The 21,661-nt window shown below is 41.6% G+C and overlaps 1 protein-coding gene across 1 annotated transcript; it reads left to right on the forward strand.

Moving 5' to 3' along the window:
- The first annotated feature begins 1,105 nt into the window (after positions 1-1,105).
- Positions 1,106-21,149, forward strand: hsd17b3 (hydroxysteroid (17-beta) dehydrogenase 3). The gene is made up of 11 exons (XM_047380233.1): positions 1,106-1,350; positions 12,172-12,218; positions 12,361-12,436; positions 12,545-12,652; positions 12,774-12,841; positions 16,863-16,907; positions 17,068-17,102; positions 17,227-17,308; positions 17,390-17,455; positions 17,571-17,720; positions 18,969-21,149. The coding sequence occupies exons 1-11, from the start codon at positions 1,200-1,202 to the stop codon at positions 19,113-19,115; spliced, it is 975 nt and encodes a 324-aa protein (XP_047236189.1). The 5' UTR covers positions 1,106-1,199; the 3' UTR covers positions 19,116-21,149.
- The last annotated feature ends 512 nt before the right edge of the window (positions 21,150-21,661 follow it).

Consider the following 21,661-nt stretch of genomic DNA (forward strand, 5'->3'; position numbering starts at 1 on the left):
AAAGTATTCTAAAAGCATACCTTGCAGGTGTTTTTTTGTGCTCTTAAATTGTACCTGAAGGTTATGGCTCTGACAGCTTACTGCAGCTCTCTACCACCTCCATGACAGCAAGAGCTAATGCAGCACTAGAGCTGCTCACTGTACTCGCACTGCGTTCTTTACCCCCTTTGTAAAGAAAATCCAAAATCCACCAGTAATTCCACATCTATTCAAATTCACTCAAATTGACAATTTTTATGCATTTGCTATATTCACATAACAACAAATTTTTAATTTCAACAGAATTTGACCTGGTTAGATAAAAGGTTAAATTCAACAAAGGATTTCAATATTTACATAATTTATTAGCAGAGTTTATGAAGAGAACACTTAACCTGAATTCTTGGACATTTTGGCATTAAACAAATATTTTTCGAAATCCTTTTGAATAAACATATTTTAAAATTTGCAGTACCTTAAAATGGTTGGCCCCCTTGGTTCCTCAAAGTGGAATTACTCCCTTATTAGGCTAATCATGTTGGATAGGCTAAGCTAGCGCTTTCAATCTTCACTACTAGTGTTTCTGTCTTTCCTGCTTCCTTATGAAAAAACATTAATTTAGAGCACTTTGCTGCATCAGGGCCCAGATATTTCTTTAATATTATTTAGGCTAATTTCTAATGATTTGGTCAGAGACATTTACACCAGTGGTGTGGTCTCCACTTGCAAAATTATTCTTGTTTTTGGGTCATCCCATTGTTGTCCCTTTAGTGCACCTGTTGTTAATTTTATTAACAACAAAACATCTGACACTGATTAACACCCCCCCTTACTAATGACCAGATCAATATTCCAGAAGTTTAACTGATTTGATATTATTCTCTTAATAAAAAGTGTTCCTTTAATTAAATTGAGCAAAGAAAATTGCTCCGAGAAAAATCTGCTCTGAAGCAAAACGGGTGACAAATGAGTATTACGCATCAGATTACACTAATGAAACCAAAATGCTCCATAGATAGATAGATAACTAGTTATGCAAGACAGACTGTGTCACAACATGTTTGTGAGCATGTGTGTCAACAGTTTGTGAAAGGGGGAGTGTCTTCTGCCAGAGTTTTCCCTTCTTTCTTGCAGTCTTTTTTTACTAGACTGGAAATATTCACTGACAAAAGACGGAGACGTTGGGAAGCTTTAATCCTTAATCCCTGCACCAAAAAAACATGGAATATCTGGAGCTGATACTCACCTTGCTGGGTGCTACAGTTCTTTTATACTACGGAGGGAAACTGTTGGTCTTCAGTAGGATTCTTTTTCCTAAATTGTGTTTTCCTCTGTCAAAAACTTTCTTCACTTCTATGGGAGAATGGGCAGGTGAGAAAGTTTTCCCCCCATTTGAACTAATGTATATATATATATATATATATATACATATATATATATATATATATATATAGATATAGATATAGATATATAGATGTAGATATACATATATACATACATATATGTTGTATTTATGAATGCAATTAAATACAGTAAATAAGTGCCGTATAGGAGTTGCAAGATGCTCAACAAACACAGTACTGATCTTGTGGTCACCTGGTAATCGAGAATATTTAGGTGCAGAATTGTTGAAGGAAGAGACCTGTTCGGATCAGGCTTGTTTATGCCTCTCACCATGGCACAGGATTGCAACTTTGAAATGCATGTCCTGACTTAGCTTTGGAGGCATTTACAGATACCCAGAAAACAGCTGTTCACATTTGCAATAAAAGCAACAAGTCTTAACAAGTCAAATCAAGCCCAAATCATGATGATTTATTTTGAGTTCACTTAAACAATAACAAGAAAAGTTAAAGTTTAACTGGAATGAAAGGAAGACTGAACATAATTTGTAAAGCACCTCCTGGGTTTGTTAACAGGGGAATTAATGATTATAAAACAAGCTCTGTTGCATTGCCCAACTGATGCAACAATTATAAACTGAAAAGTTTCTATAAATGTCACTTTGACTTGAACACAACAAACAGTATCTGAGCTCTGTTTCATCTCTCAGACCTCAGTTACCATTGAAATTCCACTACTGTTCTCAGAGCAGCTGAACAAAATTGAGTGATTTACTTTGGCAGCTTCTGAAGAGTTTGAGCAGCTCCCCACAGTGCAGGGGGACGTATAATGAAAGACACAGAATGCTTGGCTTATATGTCTTTCTAAGGAACAATCTCATTCCATTCTAGCACAGAAGAAAATCTCCAGAACAGAATGTTCTAGGCTGCACATACCTCTACATTCAGCCCCATCTTAACAACGTAAAGCCACATTTGCATAGGTTTGCATTTCTATTAAATGGATGCATGTATTCAGAAAATACATTTCCTGTGTTTAATCTGGACTTCTAAGTTGACTCACATGTATGTCTTGCAAACTAATGTTGAGATTTGCGCTTCTTTTTCTGTGATGGAGAAACTGATGTGTGTGTCTGTTGGATTTCAGTGACATGAGTTGTATCAGAATGTGGTTTGTACTCAGAAAGAATGCCACTTCTCCAGAAACCTGAAGGAGCAAAAAATGTTGTTTCCCTTTTTTTTTCTCACATAAACATTGAATTTAAATCCAATCCAATTTATTTATAAAGCACATTTAAAAACAACAAAAGGTTGACCATTGACAAGTTCTGTACATGAAGAGAATAAGTAAAAATAGTAAATAAAGTTAAAACATACATTAAACAATGTTAGACAACACAGCAACTTATGCCAGGGGAAAAAATTAGTCTTCAAAAACGTGTTCTTGCCTATGTTGATCGAGTTAGAAGACGAGCAGCTGCATTTTGGACAAGCTGAAGACGAGAGAGGGCAGCCTGTCTGACCCCGAAATACAGCATGCTACAATTATCCAGGCATGAGGTAATACAGACGTGAATTATCTGTTTAAAATCCTGCCTGGACAAAATAATCTTGATTTTGTCAATTTCTGGCAGCTGGAAAAACATAATTTTTTTTTTTTCTATAGAGCTGACTAGTGCATCAAAGGTCTCCACCTAACTACCAAATACTGCAGTCAGATTCAGTTTATTAATCAGTCAGTCAGTCATTTTCTACCACTTATTCCATATTGGGTTGTGGGGGAGCTGGTGCCTATCTCCAGCAGTCTATGGGCGAGAGGCGGGGTTCACCCTGGACAGGTCGCCAAGTCCATCGCAGGGCAACACACAAACAACCATTCATACACCTCAGGGCAATTTAGAGTGACCAATTAACCTAACAGGCATATCTTTGGACTGTGGGAGGAAGCCGGAGTACCCAGTGAGAACCCACGCATGCACAGGGAGAACATGCAAACTCCATGCAGAAAGACCCCCGGCTGGGAATTGAACCCAGGACCTTCTTGCTGCAAGGCAACAGTGCTACCAACTGCGCAGCCAGTTTATTAATCAAATTGGTCAAAAGGTTTTTCTGTCTAAGGAAACCTAGCAGATTGCATAAAGTCAGTGACTTGCAGCATTCACTCCTCCTGCATGAGCATGTAGCGACAGTGGACAGACGCTTGCATTGACTTTGCAGCAATCGCACATATTGAGCATGCATGAAACGACAGTGGAGAGGAAAACTTCTTCTAACAGAAAGAAACCTCCAGCAGAACCAGGCTCAGTGTGAGCGGCCATCTGCCACGACCGACTGGGGGTTGGAGAGAACAAATTAGAAACACAAAACAAATACAGAACCACTGATTCAGGAGTACCTTCTACAGGTCCTTCTCAAAATATTAGCATATTGTGATAAAGTTAATTATTTTCCATAATGTAATGATGAAAATTTAACATTCATATATTTTAGATTCATTGCACACTAACTGAAATATTTCAGGTCTTTTATTGTCTTAATACGGATGATTTTGGCATACAGCTCATGAAAACCCAAAATTCCTATCTCACAAAATTAGCATATTTCATCCGACCAAAAAAAGAAAAGTGTTTTTAATACAAAAAACGTCAACCTTCAAATAATCATGTACAGTTATGCACTCAAAACTTGGTCGGGAATCCTTTTGCAGAAATGACTGCTTCAATGCGGCGTGGCATGGAGGCAATCAGCCTGTGGCACTGCTGAGGTCTTATGGAGGCCCAGGATGCTTCGATAGCGGCCTTTAGCTCATCCAGAGTGTTGGGTCTTGAGTCTCTCAATGTTCTCTTCACAATATCCCACAGATTCTCTATGGGGTTCAGGTCAGGAGAGTTGGCAGGCCAATTGAGCACAGTGATACCATGGTCAGTAAACCATTTACCAGTGGTTTTGGCACTGTGAGCAGGTGCCAGGTCGTGCTGAAAAATGAAATCTTCATCTCCATTCCTGGGGAATGCGGCACCTGTAGCCCCTTTCCTGCACACGCCTGTGCACGGTGGCTCTGGATGTTTCTACTCCAGACTCAGTCCACTGCTTCCGCAGGTCCCCCAAGGTCTGGAATTGGCCCTTCTCCACAATCTTCCTCAGGGTCCGGTCACCTCTTCTCGTTGTGCAGCGTTTTCTGCCACACTTTTTCCTTCCCACAGGAAAAGGTGCCTTGATACAGGACTCTGGGAACAGCCTTTTCGTTCAGAAATTTCTTTCTGTGTCTTACCCTCTTGCTTGAGGGTGTCAATAGTGGCCTTCTGGACAGCAGTCAGGTCGGCAGTCTTACCCATGATTGGGGTTTTGAGTGATGAACCAGGCTGGGAGTTTTAAAGGCCTCAGGAATCTTTTGCAGGTGTTTAGAGTTAACTCGTTGATTCAGATGATTAGGTTCATAGCTCGTTTAGAGACCCTTTTAATGATATGCTAATTTTGTGAGATAGGAATTTTGGGTTTTCATGAGCTGTATGCCAAAATCATCCGTATTAAGACAATAAAAGACCTGAAATATTTCAGTTAGTGTGCAATGAATCTAAAATATATGAATGTTAAATTTTCATCATTACATTATGGAAAATAATGAACTTTATCACAATATGCTAATATTTTGAGAAGGACCTGTATGGGAAGGAATAGTGAAACATTAATGGTTGTAGCTCCTTTGGTGGCTTTGTCTAGGAGAGAGACAGCTAAGCAGATGAACTTTGAGCCAGTTTTCAAGGTTAGAGTCTGAAAGAGAGCACATACAGTTAGTCACAGTAGAAGCTCAGCCAGTAGCTTTGTCTAGGAGAGACAGGATTAAACATTGAAAGACAGGGCCAAGTGTATCATCTGTAGAAGGTGAGCATTAAGTTGTTGGCAGCAGCAGCTTGGCTGATGTCCCCCTCTAGGAAGGTGCCACAGCTAAACACAGAGCCAGGTCAGATGTAACTTCTAGGAAGATAAAAAGAGAACATAAAGTTAAAAGCGGCAAAACAGCAAGTAACGCAAAATTGGAAAATACTATGAGAATGTAGCAGAGAGAGTGAAAGTGGTCATTTTGTCCCCCAGCAGTCTAAGCCTATAGCAGCATAACTACAGAGATAGCTCAGGATAACCTAAGCCACTCTAACTATAAGCTTTATCAAAAAGGAAAGTTTTAAGCCTAGCCTTAAAAGTAGACAGGGTGTCTGCCTCACGGACTAAAACTGGGAGCTGGTTCCACAGGAGAGGAGCCTGATAACTAAAGGATCTGCCTCCCATTCTACTTCTAGAGACTCTAGGAACCACCAGTAAACCTGCAGTCTGAGAACGAAGTGCCCTGTTAGGAACATATGGAACAATCAGATCTCTGATGTATGATGGAGCTAGATCATTAAGGGCTTTATATGTGAGGAGGAGAATTTTAAATTATATTCTGGATTTAACAGGGAGCCAATGAAGGGAAGCTAAAATGGGAGAAATATGATCTCTCTTTTTAATTTTCATCAGAACTCTTGCTGCAGCATTTTGGATGAGCTGGAGGCTTTTAACTGCATTTTGTGGACATCCTGATAGTAAGGAATTACAATTGTCCAGCCTTGAAGTAACAAATGCATTGACTAGTTTTCAGCGTCACTCCCTACTCCTGAACATCAGCATAACAGTGAAAATTTATCCTATGCTGCCTGATAATTGTACTTATTGGAAACACATATATATAGTAAAGAGAATTGGCCCAAGTACTGAACCCTGTGGTACTCCACAATTAACCCTGGAGTTTAAAGATGATTTATCATTTACATGAACAAACTGGAATCTGTCAGACAGAAAAGATTTAAACCAGCCTAGCGCTGTTCCCCTGATCCCTACAGCATATTCCAGCCTTTCTAAGAGAATATTGTGATCAACTGTATCAAATGCAGCACTGAGATCTAACAGAACCAGTACAGACACCAGTCCATTATCTGAGGCCATAAGAATATCATTAGTGACTTTCACTAGTGCTGTTTCCGTACTATGATGAGCTCTGAAGCCTGACTGAAACTCTTCAAACAGATTACTGTGTAAATGCTTACACACCTAATTAGCAACTATTTTCTCAAGAATTTTCGATAAGAACTGAAAATTGGATCTAGGTCTGTAGCCTATTAAGTCATCTTGATCCAGCAGTTTCTTAAGTAAAGGTTCAATTACAGCTACCTTAAAAGCCTGTGGTACATATCCATTTGCTTAGGATAGATTAATCTAAGGATCAATTAATCTAAAATGGGGCTGGTAAAGAGAACACTTTACTTTTGGAATTGGGTCTAACATACAAGTTGAAGGTTTAGATGAAGCTAATATTTCTGATAACTCAGGAAGCTCCACTGGATCAAAACAGTCCAAACACAGATCAAGTTCTGCAGTTATTTCCAATGTTGTCTCACTTACTGAGGATGAAGTAATCATGTTCGGGACTATGTCAATGATTTTATTTTTGATTGAATCAATTTAATTTAAAAAGAATCGCATAAAGTCATTATTGCTGAGAGCTGGGAGAATGGATGACTCAACAGAGCTATGACTGTTAGTTTAGCAACTGTACTAGGAACCTAGGATTATTCTTATTCTCTTCAATTGACAATGAGAAATAAGCTGTTCTAGCTTGGCAAAGTGTCTTTTATACAGCAGTAGACTATTTTTCCAGATTAGGCAGGAGTCCTCTAGGTGTATAGAAAGCCAGTTCCTCTTACATTTTTTAACATTGTGCTTTAAAGTGTGCAGCTCTGAATTAAACCAGGGAGCCAGCCTCCTAAGAATAATTACATTCTTTTTCAACGGGGCAGTGAGGAAATTACACTATGAACAAGAGAATAAATTTGTGAAGGGGAAGAAACAAATTTACTACCCTCTACTGTGTTTTCCTGTGATAGTTAGGAAATAAAAAATGGAACAGATTCTTTAAAGGTTGTTACAGCATTGTCTGATAATAATCTACTATAATGAAATTTTCTTTCAGGTGTGGAGTACTCGGTTAAATTAAACTCAAAGGTTATTAAAAATAGTCAGACAGGACAAGATTTTGAGGAAATGTTGTTAATTCTTTATACTCAATGCCATATGTCAGCACAAGGTCCAAAGAATTAGTAGGTAATATTCCAGAGGTCACATATTGATGTGGCCCTGGGTGAGGCACTTAACCCCAAGTTACCTACTGATCTGTGTATCAGTGAATGAATGTGAACGTGTTAGTGAATGTGTTTAAAGCACTTTGGGCAGTCAGTATGACTGGAAAAGCACAATATTAATTCAGTGCATTTACCATTGAATACCACCACAGTGGTATAGAGGACACATTAAAATGTTATGATCCACTGTGTCAAAGGCAGCCGTGAGGTCTAAAAGCACAAGGACATAATTACCAGCATCGTTTTAAAATAGTTTGAGGGCATGTCATCATAACTCCTTTGTTTACAGTGAATAAAAGACCTAGTGTAATGTATGCTACTTTTTGCTAAACGTTTTGCATGTTTCCTTTTGTTTAGTGCCTTGACACTGAACTTTGTATTTGATGTACATGGGTTTGTCTTAATATAAAATATAGAAAACTGTAATATGCTGATCATATACTCAGTTATCAATACATTGCCTTGCAAATGTATTTAGATGCCTTAACCGTAAAATAAAAATGGCCATCAATCTTAGCTCAAGCTGTCAGACCCAATGGAGAAGTCTGTGAATTTCAAGTTTCAAGTCTGCAGGTCACAGATTCTCAATTGCATTTAGATTTAGGCTTTTGATAGGGCCTTTCTAAAACATGCATGCTCTGATATAAATCATTTCATAGTATTTCTGGCTGTTCTTTGGGATTGTTGGTAAACCTACACCTCAAGTCACTTGCAGACTCTAACAGATTTACTCTCACGATTGTCCTGTATTTAGCCACACTCTCGTCAACTCGGTCCCTTCTGAAAATGGGAATGATGCTGCCACCACCATGTTTTACCATAGGGATAATGTGTCATCAGCTCTGACCAGTTTCCCTGTCTCTGCCAAAGTAGAACATACACACAGCATCATCTTGCCACCACTAACACTTTGCTATTGGGAGGGAGTGTTCAGGGTGATGCAATGTGTTGTTTTTACAGCCACACATCGGTTTTGCATGTAGGCCAGAAAGTCCCGTTTTGGTCTCATCGGACCAAAGAACTTGTTTGTGGTGTTCCCTACATGGCTTGTGACAAATTGCAAACAGAACCACTTCTGGCACTAGATTTGTTTAGTGGTATGGGAGCACAGGGACTGAATACAGATGCACACTAAACTTTTCTGACTCTAGAAAAAGTCTGAAAACTATGTATCTTTTAGCTTCAACAGTACAATGATGCACTACTTTGAGCTGATCTCTCACAAAAAACAAAAGACAGATAAAATACATTGAGGTTTTGTAGTTGTGATATGATAAAATGTAAAAACTTGAAGAGGTATGGATACTTTTGCAATGCACTGTAAAATGGGGTGACATCCCCTGCTGCAAATCTGTTTAACAGACTATATTCATCTGTTATGAATCAACATGTGAGAACTGTGGGAAAATTCCTCCTGGCGACAGCATTCTGAAATAATTAAAAATAATTACTGGACACTAGACAAGAAACATTGACCTCAGGCCAAACAAAGGGTTATTCTTTTTCAACCACCTGGCATCTTTTTCAATGAAAAAAACCACTTGTGGTATGCACAAATTTAGTTATTAAAACAACATACAAATGTGTTTCTCCCTTTGTCTATTGCTGTCTCTCCTGTTTTTTCCCATTTTAAATTACTACATAATTAAGAAAAAGATTTTGGATAAAACTGGAAGATTTTGTTATATAAACCTAACAATATGCATTAAATTGTCAAAAGTGTTTGCTCGTCTGCCTTTACACGCTTGTGTGCCATCCCACTTTTAGTCCATAGAGTTTGAAATTATGTCATCTCACTCTTTGCAGCTTTTACAGCTCCAGGCTCGTCTGGGAAGGATTTCCACGAGATTAAAATTGTGTTTATGAGGATTTATGGTCATTCTTTCAGAGCATATTTATGAGGTCTGACACTATTGTAATGGACCTTGCTTATTTACTAGTGCACAGTCACGTTGGAACAGAAAGGTGCCATCCCTAAACTGTTCCTACATAGATAGGAGCAATAAGTTGCTTAAAATGTCTTGATTTGCTGAAGCATTATTAATTCCTTTAACTTGAAATTTTTGTCCCAGACTTGTCCTCTGGATTTCCAGAAAGAGAGACATAATTCAAAACCCCAGATAATATGCCTCCTCGTCGTCTTCCGCTTATCCGGGACCGGGTCGCGGGGGCAGCAGACTCAGCAGAGACACCCAGACGTCCCTCTCCCCAGACACCTCCTCCAGCTCCGCCGGGGGGACCCCAAGGCGTTCCCAGGCCAGCCGAGAGACATAGTCCCTCCAGCGTGTCCTGGGCCGTCCCCTGGGCCTCCTCCCGGTGGGACGTGCCAGGAACAAATCCCGAGGGAGGTGTCCAAGAAGCATCCGGAATAGAAGCCCGAGCCACCTCAACTGGCTCCTCTCGATGTGGAGGAGCAGCGGCTCTACTCCGAGCCCCTCCTGGATGGCCGAGCTCCTCACCCTATCTCTAAGGCCACCCTACGGAGGAAGCTCATTTCAGCCGCTTGTATCTGGGATCTCGTTCTTTCGGTCATGACCCAAAGTTCATGGCCATAGGTGACGTGCTCTAAAGTCCAGTGGCAGCATGCTTTACAGAAGTGCAGCCAATGCTTTGCATGGCACATAGTGAAGGCTTGGATGCAGCTGCTCAGCAATTAAAACCCATTCCATGAAGCTCTCTATGCATTGTAATCTGAAGATCACATGAAATCTGGAGGTCTGTAACTATTAAAGCTGCAAAAAGGCAGTCACCTCTGTGCACCAGTGGCAGTTCTAGACCAAAATTACCGCCCATGCTGTGCACTATGCACCTGAGCATCCTCTGACCCCACTGTGTAATCTCTTCAAATTGGTTCTACTGTGTTGTAATAATCCATAACAGCTGATCTTGGGATATTTAGTAGCGAGGAAATATACAGCTTGATTTATTGCACAGCTGGCATCATATAATGGTGCCACGCTAGAATCCACATATCTCACATTATAAGAAACAAGTTACACGGCACCATTTTTGTCTCATCAGACCACATGACCTTCTCCCATTCCTTCTCTGGATCATCCAGATGGTCATTGGCAAACTTCAGACGGACCTGGAAAATACAGTGGCTTGAGCAGAGGGACCTTCCATGTGATGCAGGATTGTAATCCATGGCAGCGTAGTGTATTAATAATGGTCTTCCTTGAGACTGTGGTTCCAGCTCTGTTCCGGTCATTGACTAGGTCCTGCCGTGTAGTTCTGGGCTGATCCCTCATCTTCCTCATGATCATTGATGCCCCACGACGTGAGATCTTGCATGGAGCCCCAGACTAAGAGAGAGTGACCGTCATCTTGTACTTATTCCATTTTCTGATAATTGTACCGACAGTTGTTGTCTTCTCATCAAGCTGCTTGGCTATTTTCCTGTAGACCATCCCAGCCTCGTGCAGGTCTACTATTTTATCCCTGATGTCCTCACACAGCTCTCTGGTCTTGAACATTGTGGAGAGGTTGGAGTTTGTTTGAGTGTGTGGACAGGTGTCTTTTATACAGATAAGTTCAAACAGGTGCAGTTAATACAGGTAATGAGGGGAGAACAGGGGGGCTTCTTAAAGAAGAACTAACAGGCCTGTGAGAGCCGGGATTCTTACCGGTTGTTAGGTGATCAAATACTTATGTTATACAATAAAATGCTAATTAATTACTTTAAAATCACACAATGTGATTTTCTGGATTTTTCTTTTAGATTCCTTCAGTCACAGTTGAAGAGTAGCTATGATAAAAATAAAGACTTCTACATGCTTTGCAAGTGGGAAAACCTGCTAAATCTGCAGTGTATCAAATGCTTGTTTTCCCCACTGTATGTGTGGGAAAACTTGACCTCTGTTTAAAAACAGATTTGGTTGTTTGAGGTCTGTTTCTTTCTTTCTGAAACATGATCTGTGGGTTTTAGGTGTTAGGGGGGGTTTAGGTGTTTTTGAGTTTCATTTCAAGCCTTATTTCTTATTTCCATGTTGTTCATTTGTTAGATGTTGCCTTATCAGTTCATTCCTTTGTGCTTAGTTTATAGTTCATTCTCGAACTTTATTTTATTCATCTTATATTGTGAGATGTCTTCCCTGTGTTTCTCCCTGCTCCCAGGTTCTTGTCTGCACCTTGGTCCACCTACTCCACCCATGACACTTTTTTGCAAATTTTATTTCTAAAGAATATATAAAAAATACAATTTCAACATTATTTGAATGTTGAACATATGATGGTCAATAAGTAGTTTTTAAAATAGAGCAATTCTCCTTTCCCTTCTTTCAAAAGTTCTTTTTCAATAACATTAAAGTATGAAAAGGTCATTGTGGCAACTGCTCCAAAAACGATTCTAACCACATATATACATATATATGAATCATGAGCCAGCGGGGAGTGTGGTGTGTTGTGGGCACTTGTGGAAACAAAAAGCAGTTTTTGTTTGTTCTCATCACATTTTTTATCAGCTGAGGAACATGCTGTTTTATCACAGCGTGTAAGAACAAAATGGGCTGGAGTGTAAACAGACACAAACGCAGTCAGTCCTGAGAACCGTCTGACACAACGCAGGAGGTTGTTTGCTGCTGTGAGTGACAGCGACCCCTAGTGTTGAACGTGTAAACCGCAGCAGATGGAAGCAGCGGATTGAACCTGAGTGTCTAATTCTGTTCCCTCTCTTTCAGTGGTGACTGGTGCTTCAGAAGGTATAGGCAGAGCTTATGCATTTGCAGTAAGTAACTGGTTAAACAATGCGATAAACATTTTGTATTTGAAATAGCAACTTAAGAATATTTATTATTTGATCTCTGTTTCCAAATTTTTGCGTGCGGACAATTTTTCTCCTGATTTACCATTTACATACTGCCCCTCAGCTTGCTGAACGAGGAATGAATGTTGTTATCATAAGTCGAACCAAAGAAACGCTGGACAAGGTTGCAAAGGAAATAGGTATAAGCTTGCTTGTTTTGTAGCTGCAAAACATCTTCCATTGTATAAATAATCATTTGTAAAAGGGTCTATTTTTAAAGGGTAATGTCAGCATTTCTTATGTCTCAGGTGAAACCACAGGACAGAGGGTGAAGGTGATAGTGGCAGACTTCAGTGAGGAGAATGTTTTCCGGGAAATAGAGGAAGAGCTAAAAGACCTTAATGTTGGGGTTTTAGGTCAGACATTTATTTTTCCTCTATTTAATATTCAAAGCATACGTTTCTACATTAGAAGTAGGAAAAGAAATCAATATTTCTGTCTTCTAAACAACACTTTCTGTTTTTCCCGCTAACCCAGTTAACAACGTTGGGGTACTCCCCAGCATCATCCCCTGTAAGTTTCTCAATGCCAAAGAGCTGGATAAGGTCAGTGGTACTTCACAAGCTTGTACATGAGGTCATAGGAATTTTTTACATCCTCCTGACATTACCATGCATGCACAGATGTGATGCCACATTTGAAAAGTAGTTTTCTTTTGCATGAGTCAAGAGAAAATTAAAATAGCTAAAACTGAGTAGATGACTTACATTTGTATTGTAATGCATACAGGCCCGTCTAAAAAAATTAGAAAATCATTTAAAAGTTTTTTTTATTTCAATTATTCAAATCAAATGTTAAACTCACTTTAATTTTGACACCATGTTTTTACATAAACTGTATCTTTTTTTCTGTTTTACAATAACTCAGTCCAATTTTTTTTTTTACTCTTATAACAAACTCTTTCCTTCTTCTAAAGATATTTTTATAAGACATTTTGAAGATTTCATCTCGTCGTCTTCCGCTTATCCGGGACCGGGTCGCGGGGGCAGCAGATTCAGCAGAGACACCCAGACGTCCCTCTTCCTAGACACCTCTTCCAGCTCCGCTGGGGGGAGCCCAAGGCGTTCCCAGGCCAGCCGAGAGACATAGTCCCTCCAGTGTGTCCTGGGCCGTCCCCTGGGCCTCCTCCCGGTGGGACGTGCCAGGAACACCTCGCGAGGAAGGCGTCCAGGAGGCATCCGGTATAGATGCCCGAGCCACCTCAACTGGCTCCTCTCGATGTGGAGGAGCAGCGGCTCTACTCCGAGCCCCTCCCGGATGGCCGAGCTCCTCACCCTATCTCTAAGGGAGTGCAAGGCCACCCTACGGAGGAAGCTCATTTCAGCCGCTTGTATCCGGGATCTCGTTCTTTCGGTCATGACCCAAAGTTCATGGCCATATGTGAGGGTAGGAACGTAGACCGACCGGTAAATCGAGAGCTTCGCTTTTCGGCTCAGCTCTCTCTTCACCACAACGGACCGGCACAGTGCCCCCATTACTGCGGCAGCCGCACCGATCCGTCTGTCAATCTCCCGCTCCATTCTTCCCTCACTCGTGAACAAGACCCCGAGATACTTAAACTCCTCCACTTGAGGCAGGAACTCCCCTCCAACCTGAAGAGGACAAGCCACCCTTTTCCGGTCGAGTACCATGGCCTCTGACTTGGAGGAGCTGATCTTCACCCGGCCGCTTCACACTCGGCTGCGAACCGCCACGTCATCTGCAAAAAGAAGAGACGAAATCCACTGGTCCCCAAACCAGACCCCCTCCGGCCCTTGGCTGCGTCTAGAAATCCTGTCCATAAAAGTTATGAACAGGACCGGTGACAAAGGGCAGCCCTGCCGGAGTCCAACATGCACTGGGAACAGGTCCGACTTAGTGCCAGCAATGCAGACCAAACTCCTGCTCCACTTGTACAGTGACCGGATGGACCCTAATAAAGGGCCCCCGATTCCATACTCCTGGAGCAGCCCCACAGGGCATCACGAGGGACACAGTCGAATGCTTTCTCCAGGTCAACAAAACACATGTGAACCGGTTGGGCAAACTCCCATGAGCCCTCGAGTGCATGGGAAAACCAGTTCCAAAACCAGTGTGGTTTTCGGCCGGGACAAAAACCACACTGCTCCATCTGAAGCTGAGATTCAACTATCGGCCGGACTCTCCTCTCATACCCTGGCGTAGGCCTTACCATGCAGGCTGAGAAGTTTGATCCCCCTGTAGTTGGAACACACCCTCCGGTCACCCTTCTTATGAAGGGGGACCACCACCCCAGTCTGCCAGTCCAGAGGCACTGTCCCCGACTGCCACGCAATGTTGAAGAGGCGTGTCAACCATGACAGCCCCACAACATCCAGACATTTGAGGTACTCAGGGCAGATCTCATCCACTCCCGATGCCTTGCCACCGCGGAGCTTTTTAACCACCTCGGTGACTTCAGCCTGGATGATGGAGTCCAACCCCAAGTCCCCAGCCTCTGTTTCTACCAGGGAATGCGCGATGGCAGGATTGGGGAGATCCTCGAAGTACTCCTTCCACCGCCCGACTCTGGCCTCAGTCGAGGTCAGCAGCCTCCCACCCCCACTATAAACAGTGTTGGCGAAACACTGCTTCACCCTACCGAGGTGCCGGATGGATTGCCAGAATCGCTTCGAGGCCAACCGGTAGTCCTTCTCCATGGCCTCACTGAACTCCTCCCAGGCCCGGGTTTTTGCCTCTGCCACAGCCCGGGCCACAGAACGCTTGGCCTCACGGTACCCGTCAGCCGCCTCAGGAGTCCCACAAGCCAACCACAGCCGATAGGACTCCTTCTTCAGCTTGACAGCATCCCTTACTGCCGGTGTCCACCACCGGGTTCTAGGATTGCCGCTGCGACAGGCACTGCAGACCTTACGGACACAGCTACAGGCAGCAGCATCGACAATAGATGCGGAGAACATGGTCCACTCAGACTCTATGTCTCCAACATCCCCCGGGATCTGGTCAAAGCTCTCCCGGAGGTGGGAGTTGAATACGTCCCTGGCCGAGGGCTCCGCCAGGCGTTCCCAGCAGACCCTCACTATGCGCTTGGGTCTGCCAAGTCTGTCCGGCTTTCTCCTCCTCCAGCGGATCCAACTCACCACCAGGTGGTGATCAGTGGACAGCTCAGCCCCTCTCTTCACCCGAGTGTCCAAAACATGCGGCCGAAGGTCTGATAATACGACAACAAAGTCGATCATTGACCTCCTGCCTAGGATGTCCTGGTGCCAAGTGCACTGATGGACACCCTTATGTTTGAACATGGTGTTCGTTATGGACAATCCGTGACTAGCTCAGAAGTCCAATAACAAAACACCACTCGGATTCAGATTGGGGAGGCCATTCCTCCCGATCACACCTCTCCAGGTGTCACTGTCATTTCCCACGTGGGCGTTGAAGTCCCCCAGCAGAATAATGGAGTCCCCAGGAGGGGCACTATCCAGCACCCTCGACAGGGACACCAAGAAGGCCGGGTACTCCGCACTACCGCTCGGCCCATAGGCCGAGACGACAGTCAGAGACCTATCCCCAACCCAAAGGCTTAGGGATACGACCCTCTCATCCACTGGGGTAAACCCCAACACGAGACGGCTGAGCTGGGGGCAACAAGCAAACACACCCCAGCCCGCCACCTTGCCCCGTGGGCCACTCCAGAGTAGAAGAGAGTCCAACCCCTCTCAAGGAGATGGGTTCCAGAGCCCACGCTGTGCGTGGAGGCGAGCCCGACTATTTCTAGTCGATATCTCTCGACCTCCCGCACAAGCTCAGGCTCCTTCCCCCCTCAGCGAGGTGACATTCCACATCCCTAGAGCCAGCCTAAGCATCCGGGGATTGGGCCGCTGAGGTCTCCACCTTCGTCCGCCACCCAATCCTCTTTGCACCGGTCCCTCACGGTTCCCCCTGCAGGTGGTGGGCCCACTAGGGGATGGCCTCGCGTCTCTCGTTCGAGCTTGGCCCTGCTGGGTCCCGCGAGGAGCAACCCGGCCACCAGGCGCTTTCCGGCGAGTCCCGACCCCAGGCCTGGCTCCAGGGTGGGACCTCGGCTCCGCCGTACCGGGCGACGTCATGTGCCTCGATATTTTAGTCTTCATGAAGGATTCTTGAACCGCTCTTTGTCTGACCCGTCACCTAGAGCCTGTTTGCCATGGGAGACCCTACCAGGGGCATTTAGGCCCCAGACAACATAGCCTCTAGGATCATTTGAGCACTCAAACCCCTCCACCATGTTAAGGTGGCGGTTCAAGGAGGGGACATTTTGAAGATGCATCACTTAAATAATAATTTTTATAATACTGGACCCTTGTTTGATACACAAGACAAACAAAAATGGTGATTTTTTTCAACTGTTTCAGTGCTTTGCCACAGGTGGGAAGCTATGACACGACCTTCTTCTTTTGTTGTGATTTTCCTCACATCAAAAAAAAAAGTCAAAAAACAAAAATTCTAATTATTTTGAAAAAAAATTCTAATCGTTTCTTTCTTTCAGTTTTAAAAGTCCTGAAAGTGAGATTCAAGTTTGCATTCATTGAAGATAAAGTGGCTGAAACTATTGTGTATGTGTATTTTCAGACAATAACAAAGGTGATAAACTGCAATGTGAAAACTTTGTGCAAGGTAAGACATTTTCTGAAGTATGTTTTGGACACAAATTCAGACAGTTATGTAAAATCTCAAAAATAATTACATTTGAATTTTTACAGTATGCTCAGTTCTCAGTTGCCTACTGTACTCTCTCATTTTTCTGAAATTTAAACTTGTTTTCATTTGTCTACAGATGAGCAAAATAATCCTCCCAGGCATGGAGAACAGGTCTCCTACCCATGTTTTCCTCATTAGATGTAATGTTTAACCGAGTTATATTATAATGTGCTGTCTGATGTAATTTTTCATAAGTATGTTTGCAGTTGTTTTTTTTTTTTGTTTGTTTCTGCAGGAGAAAAGGGGTGATCATCAACATTGCTTCAGGAATTGCTTCTTTTCCCTTCCCACTGTATACCCTTTATGCCGCATCGAAGGTAAAACTGTCTGTCTTAAATACTATACAGGTCTTCTAACTGGATCATTCATAATTCTCGCATTCATTCTGGGTCCTGCAGGTCTTTGTGGAAAGATTTTCTCAAGGTCTTCAAGCAGAGTACAAAGATAGAGGGATTCTCATACAGGTACTACGGTCCTCTTTCAGACTCCTTTTAAAAGACTTTGTATCAAAAATAGGTAGAATAGGTTTGCTATGAACCTTTAAGAGATGCTTAAAACATATTCTGGATATTTTCTCAGGCAGTGGCTCCATTTGGGGTCTCCACTAGGTTGGCGGGTTTCCAAAAAACAAACATTGTGACTCTGCTTCCTGAGGACTTTGTACAAAAGTCCCTGCAATACCTTAGAGCTGGAGACAAGACCCACGGCAGCCTCTGCCACACACTCCTGGTAAAACTCACTTCCACAAATATACCATGACATGAAAGTGCCTTGCAACAGTATTCAAACGCCTTGAACTTTCCACATTTTGTCACCTTTAAGCACAGACTTCAATGCATGTTATTGGGATTTTTCTTTATTAGGTCAAAGGAAAGTAGTCCGTAGTTGCAAAGAGGAAGAATAATGATATATGGTTTTTAAAATGTTTTATACACAAAAATCTCAAAGAGTCTTGAAGTTATCAGCCCGCTTTACACTGACACTCCCAAATAAGATTTGATGCAGCCAATTGCCATCAGAAGCCAACTTATTAGTGAATTGCTGTTCTGCGGAGGCCTCAGATGTTTGTTAGAGAACATTAGTGAATAAACAGACTCATAAGTTCTAAGGAAAACAGCAGACAGGCCAGGGAGAAAGTTGAGCAGACGTTTAAAGTATAGTTAGGTTATACAACAATATTCCTAGCTTTGCACCTCTTATGAAGCATGAACAGAGTGTGGCACAACTGTTTAGATAGGAAAAACTATGTGATGGGAAAAACTAACACTGCTCATTGCCCTGAACACATTAACCCCAAGGTGAAACATAGTGGTGGCAGCATCATTCTGTGGGGATGCTTTTCTTCAGCAGTGACAGGGAAGCTTGTCAGAGATTATGAGAAAGGGGGATGGAGCTAGATAAAAGGCAACTTAGGCAGAGGTTCACCTTCAAGCAGGAAAAAAACCCTAAAGCAAACAGCCATAACTGGAATAATTTAAGTCAAAACATATTTATCTGTTAGAAAGGTCCAATTGGACCTCTAGCAAGACTTAAAAAATTCACAGACTTTCTCCATCTCATCTGATTCAGCTATACCTGTATCTATTTCGCAAAAATAAATGGGCCCATATTTCAGTTTATAGATGTGCAAAACTGGCAGAAACCTGGAAGCACGCATAAAGACTTTGTAGTTGCAAGTGGAGCAAAATGTGTTTCTCCAAAGCATTGTACTTTGGGGGGTCTGAATGCAAAAGCACAGCAAACCAATTAGGTTTCAAGTTTGTCATTTTTATCCAAACTTTTGTAAACCATGAATCATTTTCCTTCATTTTCACAGTTAAGTGTTACTTCGTATCTTTCAAACAGATAAAATCACAAAGAAAACAACAAATTTTGTGGTGAACATGATAAATTGCTGAAAAAGTTTGAGTTTGTACAAGGCACTGCATACTGGTGGACTCAATGGTCCTAACGAATGTGTTTGTGTTGTTCATTTAGGCCTGGTTCATGCAGTCTATTCCCCTTAAGCTTTTCTATGCTGAGTTTATGCTGCAACGCTTACAGGACTACGTCAAAAAGGAAACGGGTCAGCATGAATCAGTTTCTGGACCAAAAACAACATCTAAAAGTGGTCTGAAGAAATAAGATTGTGAATCCAGTTTTAATTATGGAACTGACGGTGGTTGTAAATAATGAAAGGAGTTGATTATTATGATTTCTGTTTGTTTTAAGTATATATCTATGTTTAAAATCATAAATACCTATGGTTTATTGTTATTCTTACCAATACTGAAAAATAAACCCAATAACTGAAACTTATTGTATTTTGTCTACTATGTTGTAACTCAAGTAAATAGCTGTCAGGTTAGCATACCATATACAAGCTATAGAATATATTAGACATACTGAACTTTAAAAAATAAAATAAATAAAACACAGTACAACCCATCATTGCACATCTCTCCACTTGTTCATTTTTAAGGGATCAGGGTAGAAATGCATTACATACAAGTATTAACATTATTAATACTGAACAGTCAGTGAAAAACTTTGGACAGCTTGGTAAAGAAATATGAAATATGAATATATTTATCTCTAATGTTTTTATTTTACTGGAAAAGGAACAATTTGCTTTGTTTTATATATTAACAGAAAATGTGTTTTGTTGTTTAAAATTTTGATTTGTCTGTCCAGAGGACATCGTTCCAGAAGACCTGGTCTTCTTTTATGTTCTCTTTGGGAAACTTTAGTCTGGCCCTCATGTTGTTCTCAGAGAGCAGAAGTTTCCTCCTTGCACACCTTCCATGAAAGTGAAACTTGTGCAGTCTCTCTCTGTACAGGCATGCACTAGCAAGAGTCTGCTGTAGGTGAACTTCCATGTCCTGTCAGACCTGAGCATAGTGACAGTTGTTTTGAATGCCCTCCACTTTTCTGTACAGTGCAGTTGACTGACCTTAATTTAAATTTTGGTAAGATCCCTTACCAGACTCGGAAGCTGCTACAGTGTTCTTCCTAAACACCTCAGACAGTTTTTTCACAGCTTCTCACTCTCACCTCAATAGTCAAGAGCACACTAAACTAAATGTCTGAGGTTTAAACATGGAAAACGTTCTTCACAACACAGAGTAACAATATTCTTATCCTGTATTGATGCATTATGCCTGTGTGTAATTTTTTCCATTTTAAATAGGAATAAATGTGGGGATATACTAATTTGTTCTCACCCAGACATTGTATTTGGTTTTTTACTTTTACAAAATTTTAAAGGTCTTTTCAGTTTTAATTGTCATTTAAAGTAATCTCTGAGTATAATTACATTTGATAATAAATATCCATGTGTCCAAATGTGTTGAAAAACACAACAGCTGTCCTTGTGTGTCCTACTTTTTTCATGATTGTATGCTGACATCCTGCTATTATATATCATAAAGGACATGAATAATTTACAAGCCATACTGCTGACCTAAATGTATTTACCTTGCACAAAACTGTGCAACGCACACTGAAAGAGAGTGAACTTCAAGCTGGAGTTTAAATCAGAATAGTAACAGAAAACAGAAAGACTTGGCTTTGACAGCCTGCTACTGCTGCAAATGATGTACAGTGATACAACTACAAAGATGTCCCCTCATTTGTCTGCATAGACTGGTTCGCACAGACGTTTGCTGCAAGGACCTCTGACTGAGAAAAGCCAGAAATTATAGGAGGGCAGCATGTTTAGACAGCCATGATATACGATCCTCCCCATCAGAGATTGCAGAGAATGGGAGCAGAAAACGAGATGGTCAGAGTGACCCCCAGCATAGATCATCCACGCCTGCTCTGACTCTTTCAGACCAAAACTAAACCTACTTAGTCGAAGACCGTCTTTATCTGTATCACATCACCTTTTAATGAGATGATTTTTATGGTTTCATAATCAATCAGTAAGTAAGAGATAAAAGCAACAGCTGGGCAGAATAGGTTAAATGTGTCAGAAAGGCAATGATGAATACGTTCTTTAATGAAACATGTTAAAGATATTGTGGCTTTGTTGTAGCTTTGAAGGAAGTATTTTTTGTGATTAAGCATTTTAAAATATTGATTTTTACTTGGACATCTGCTGATGGAATCTAATGGGTCTATTTCATTTTTGTCTTATTGTTGAATGTTCAACAAATAAACGGGTTCTGTTTTTCATGTTGCTGTGGACTGATCTGTTGTATAGTGTGGCCTGAAGAGTGTTCATGCCCCTTAAAATGTTCCATGTCTTTTCTTATGTCACAACAAACAAGCTTCAATGTATTTTAATGACATTTTTTGTATTTCTTCCCCTTTACTCAGATACCCCTTCAGAAATCACCTAATTGGTAAATAGAGTTCACATGTGAGTTATTTAATTGTTTCTTAGCATACATGCAACCTGTGTTAAGGCCTCAGAGGTTTGTGTGCCTGAACTCTCTAAACTGAAGTAGCTGTAAAGAGACCGTTTACCAGAGTAACCCATGGTTACAAGCATTTTAAGGAACACAGTAAACATGGGGAAGATGGTGCTCTGATCAGATAAGAACCCAATTAACTTTTTGTTTAATGGAAAAATAAAGCTGCATATAAGACAGTTCCTATGATAAAACACGGCGGTGGCACCATCATCTTGTGGAAATACTTTGCTTCAGTAGGGACAGGGAAGCTGTACAGAGCGGGAAAGCTAA

This window comes from Girardinichthys multiradiatus, chromosome 12 (assembly GCF_021462225.1).
Source record: "Girardinichthys multiradiatus isolate DD_20200921_A chromosome 12, DD_fGirMul_XY1, whole genome shotgun sequence".
Taxonomy (NCBI): Eukaryota; Metazoa; Chordata; class Actinopteri; order Cyprinodontiformes; family Goodeidae; genus Girardinichthys; species Girardinichthys multiradiatus.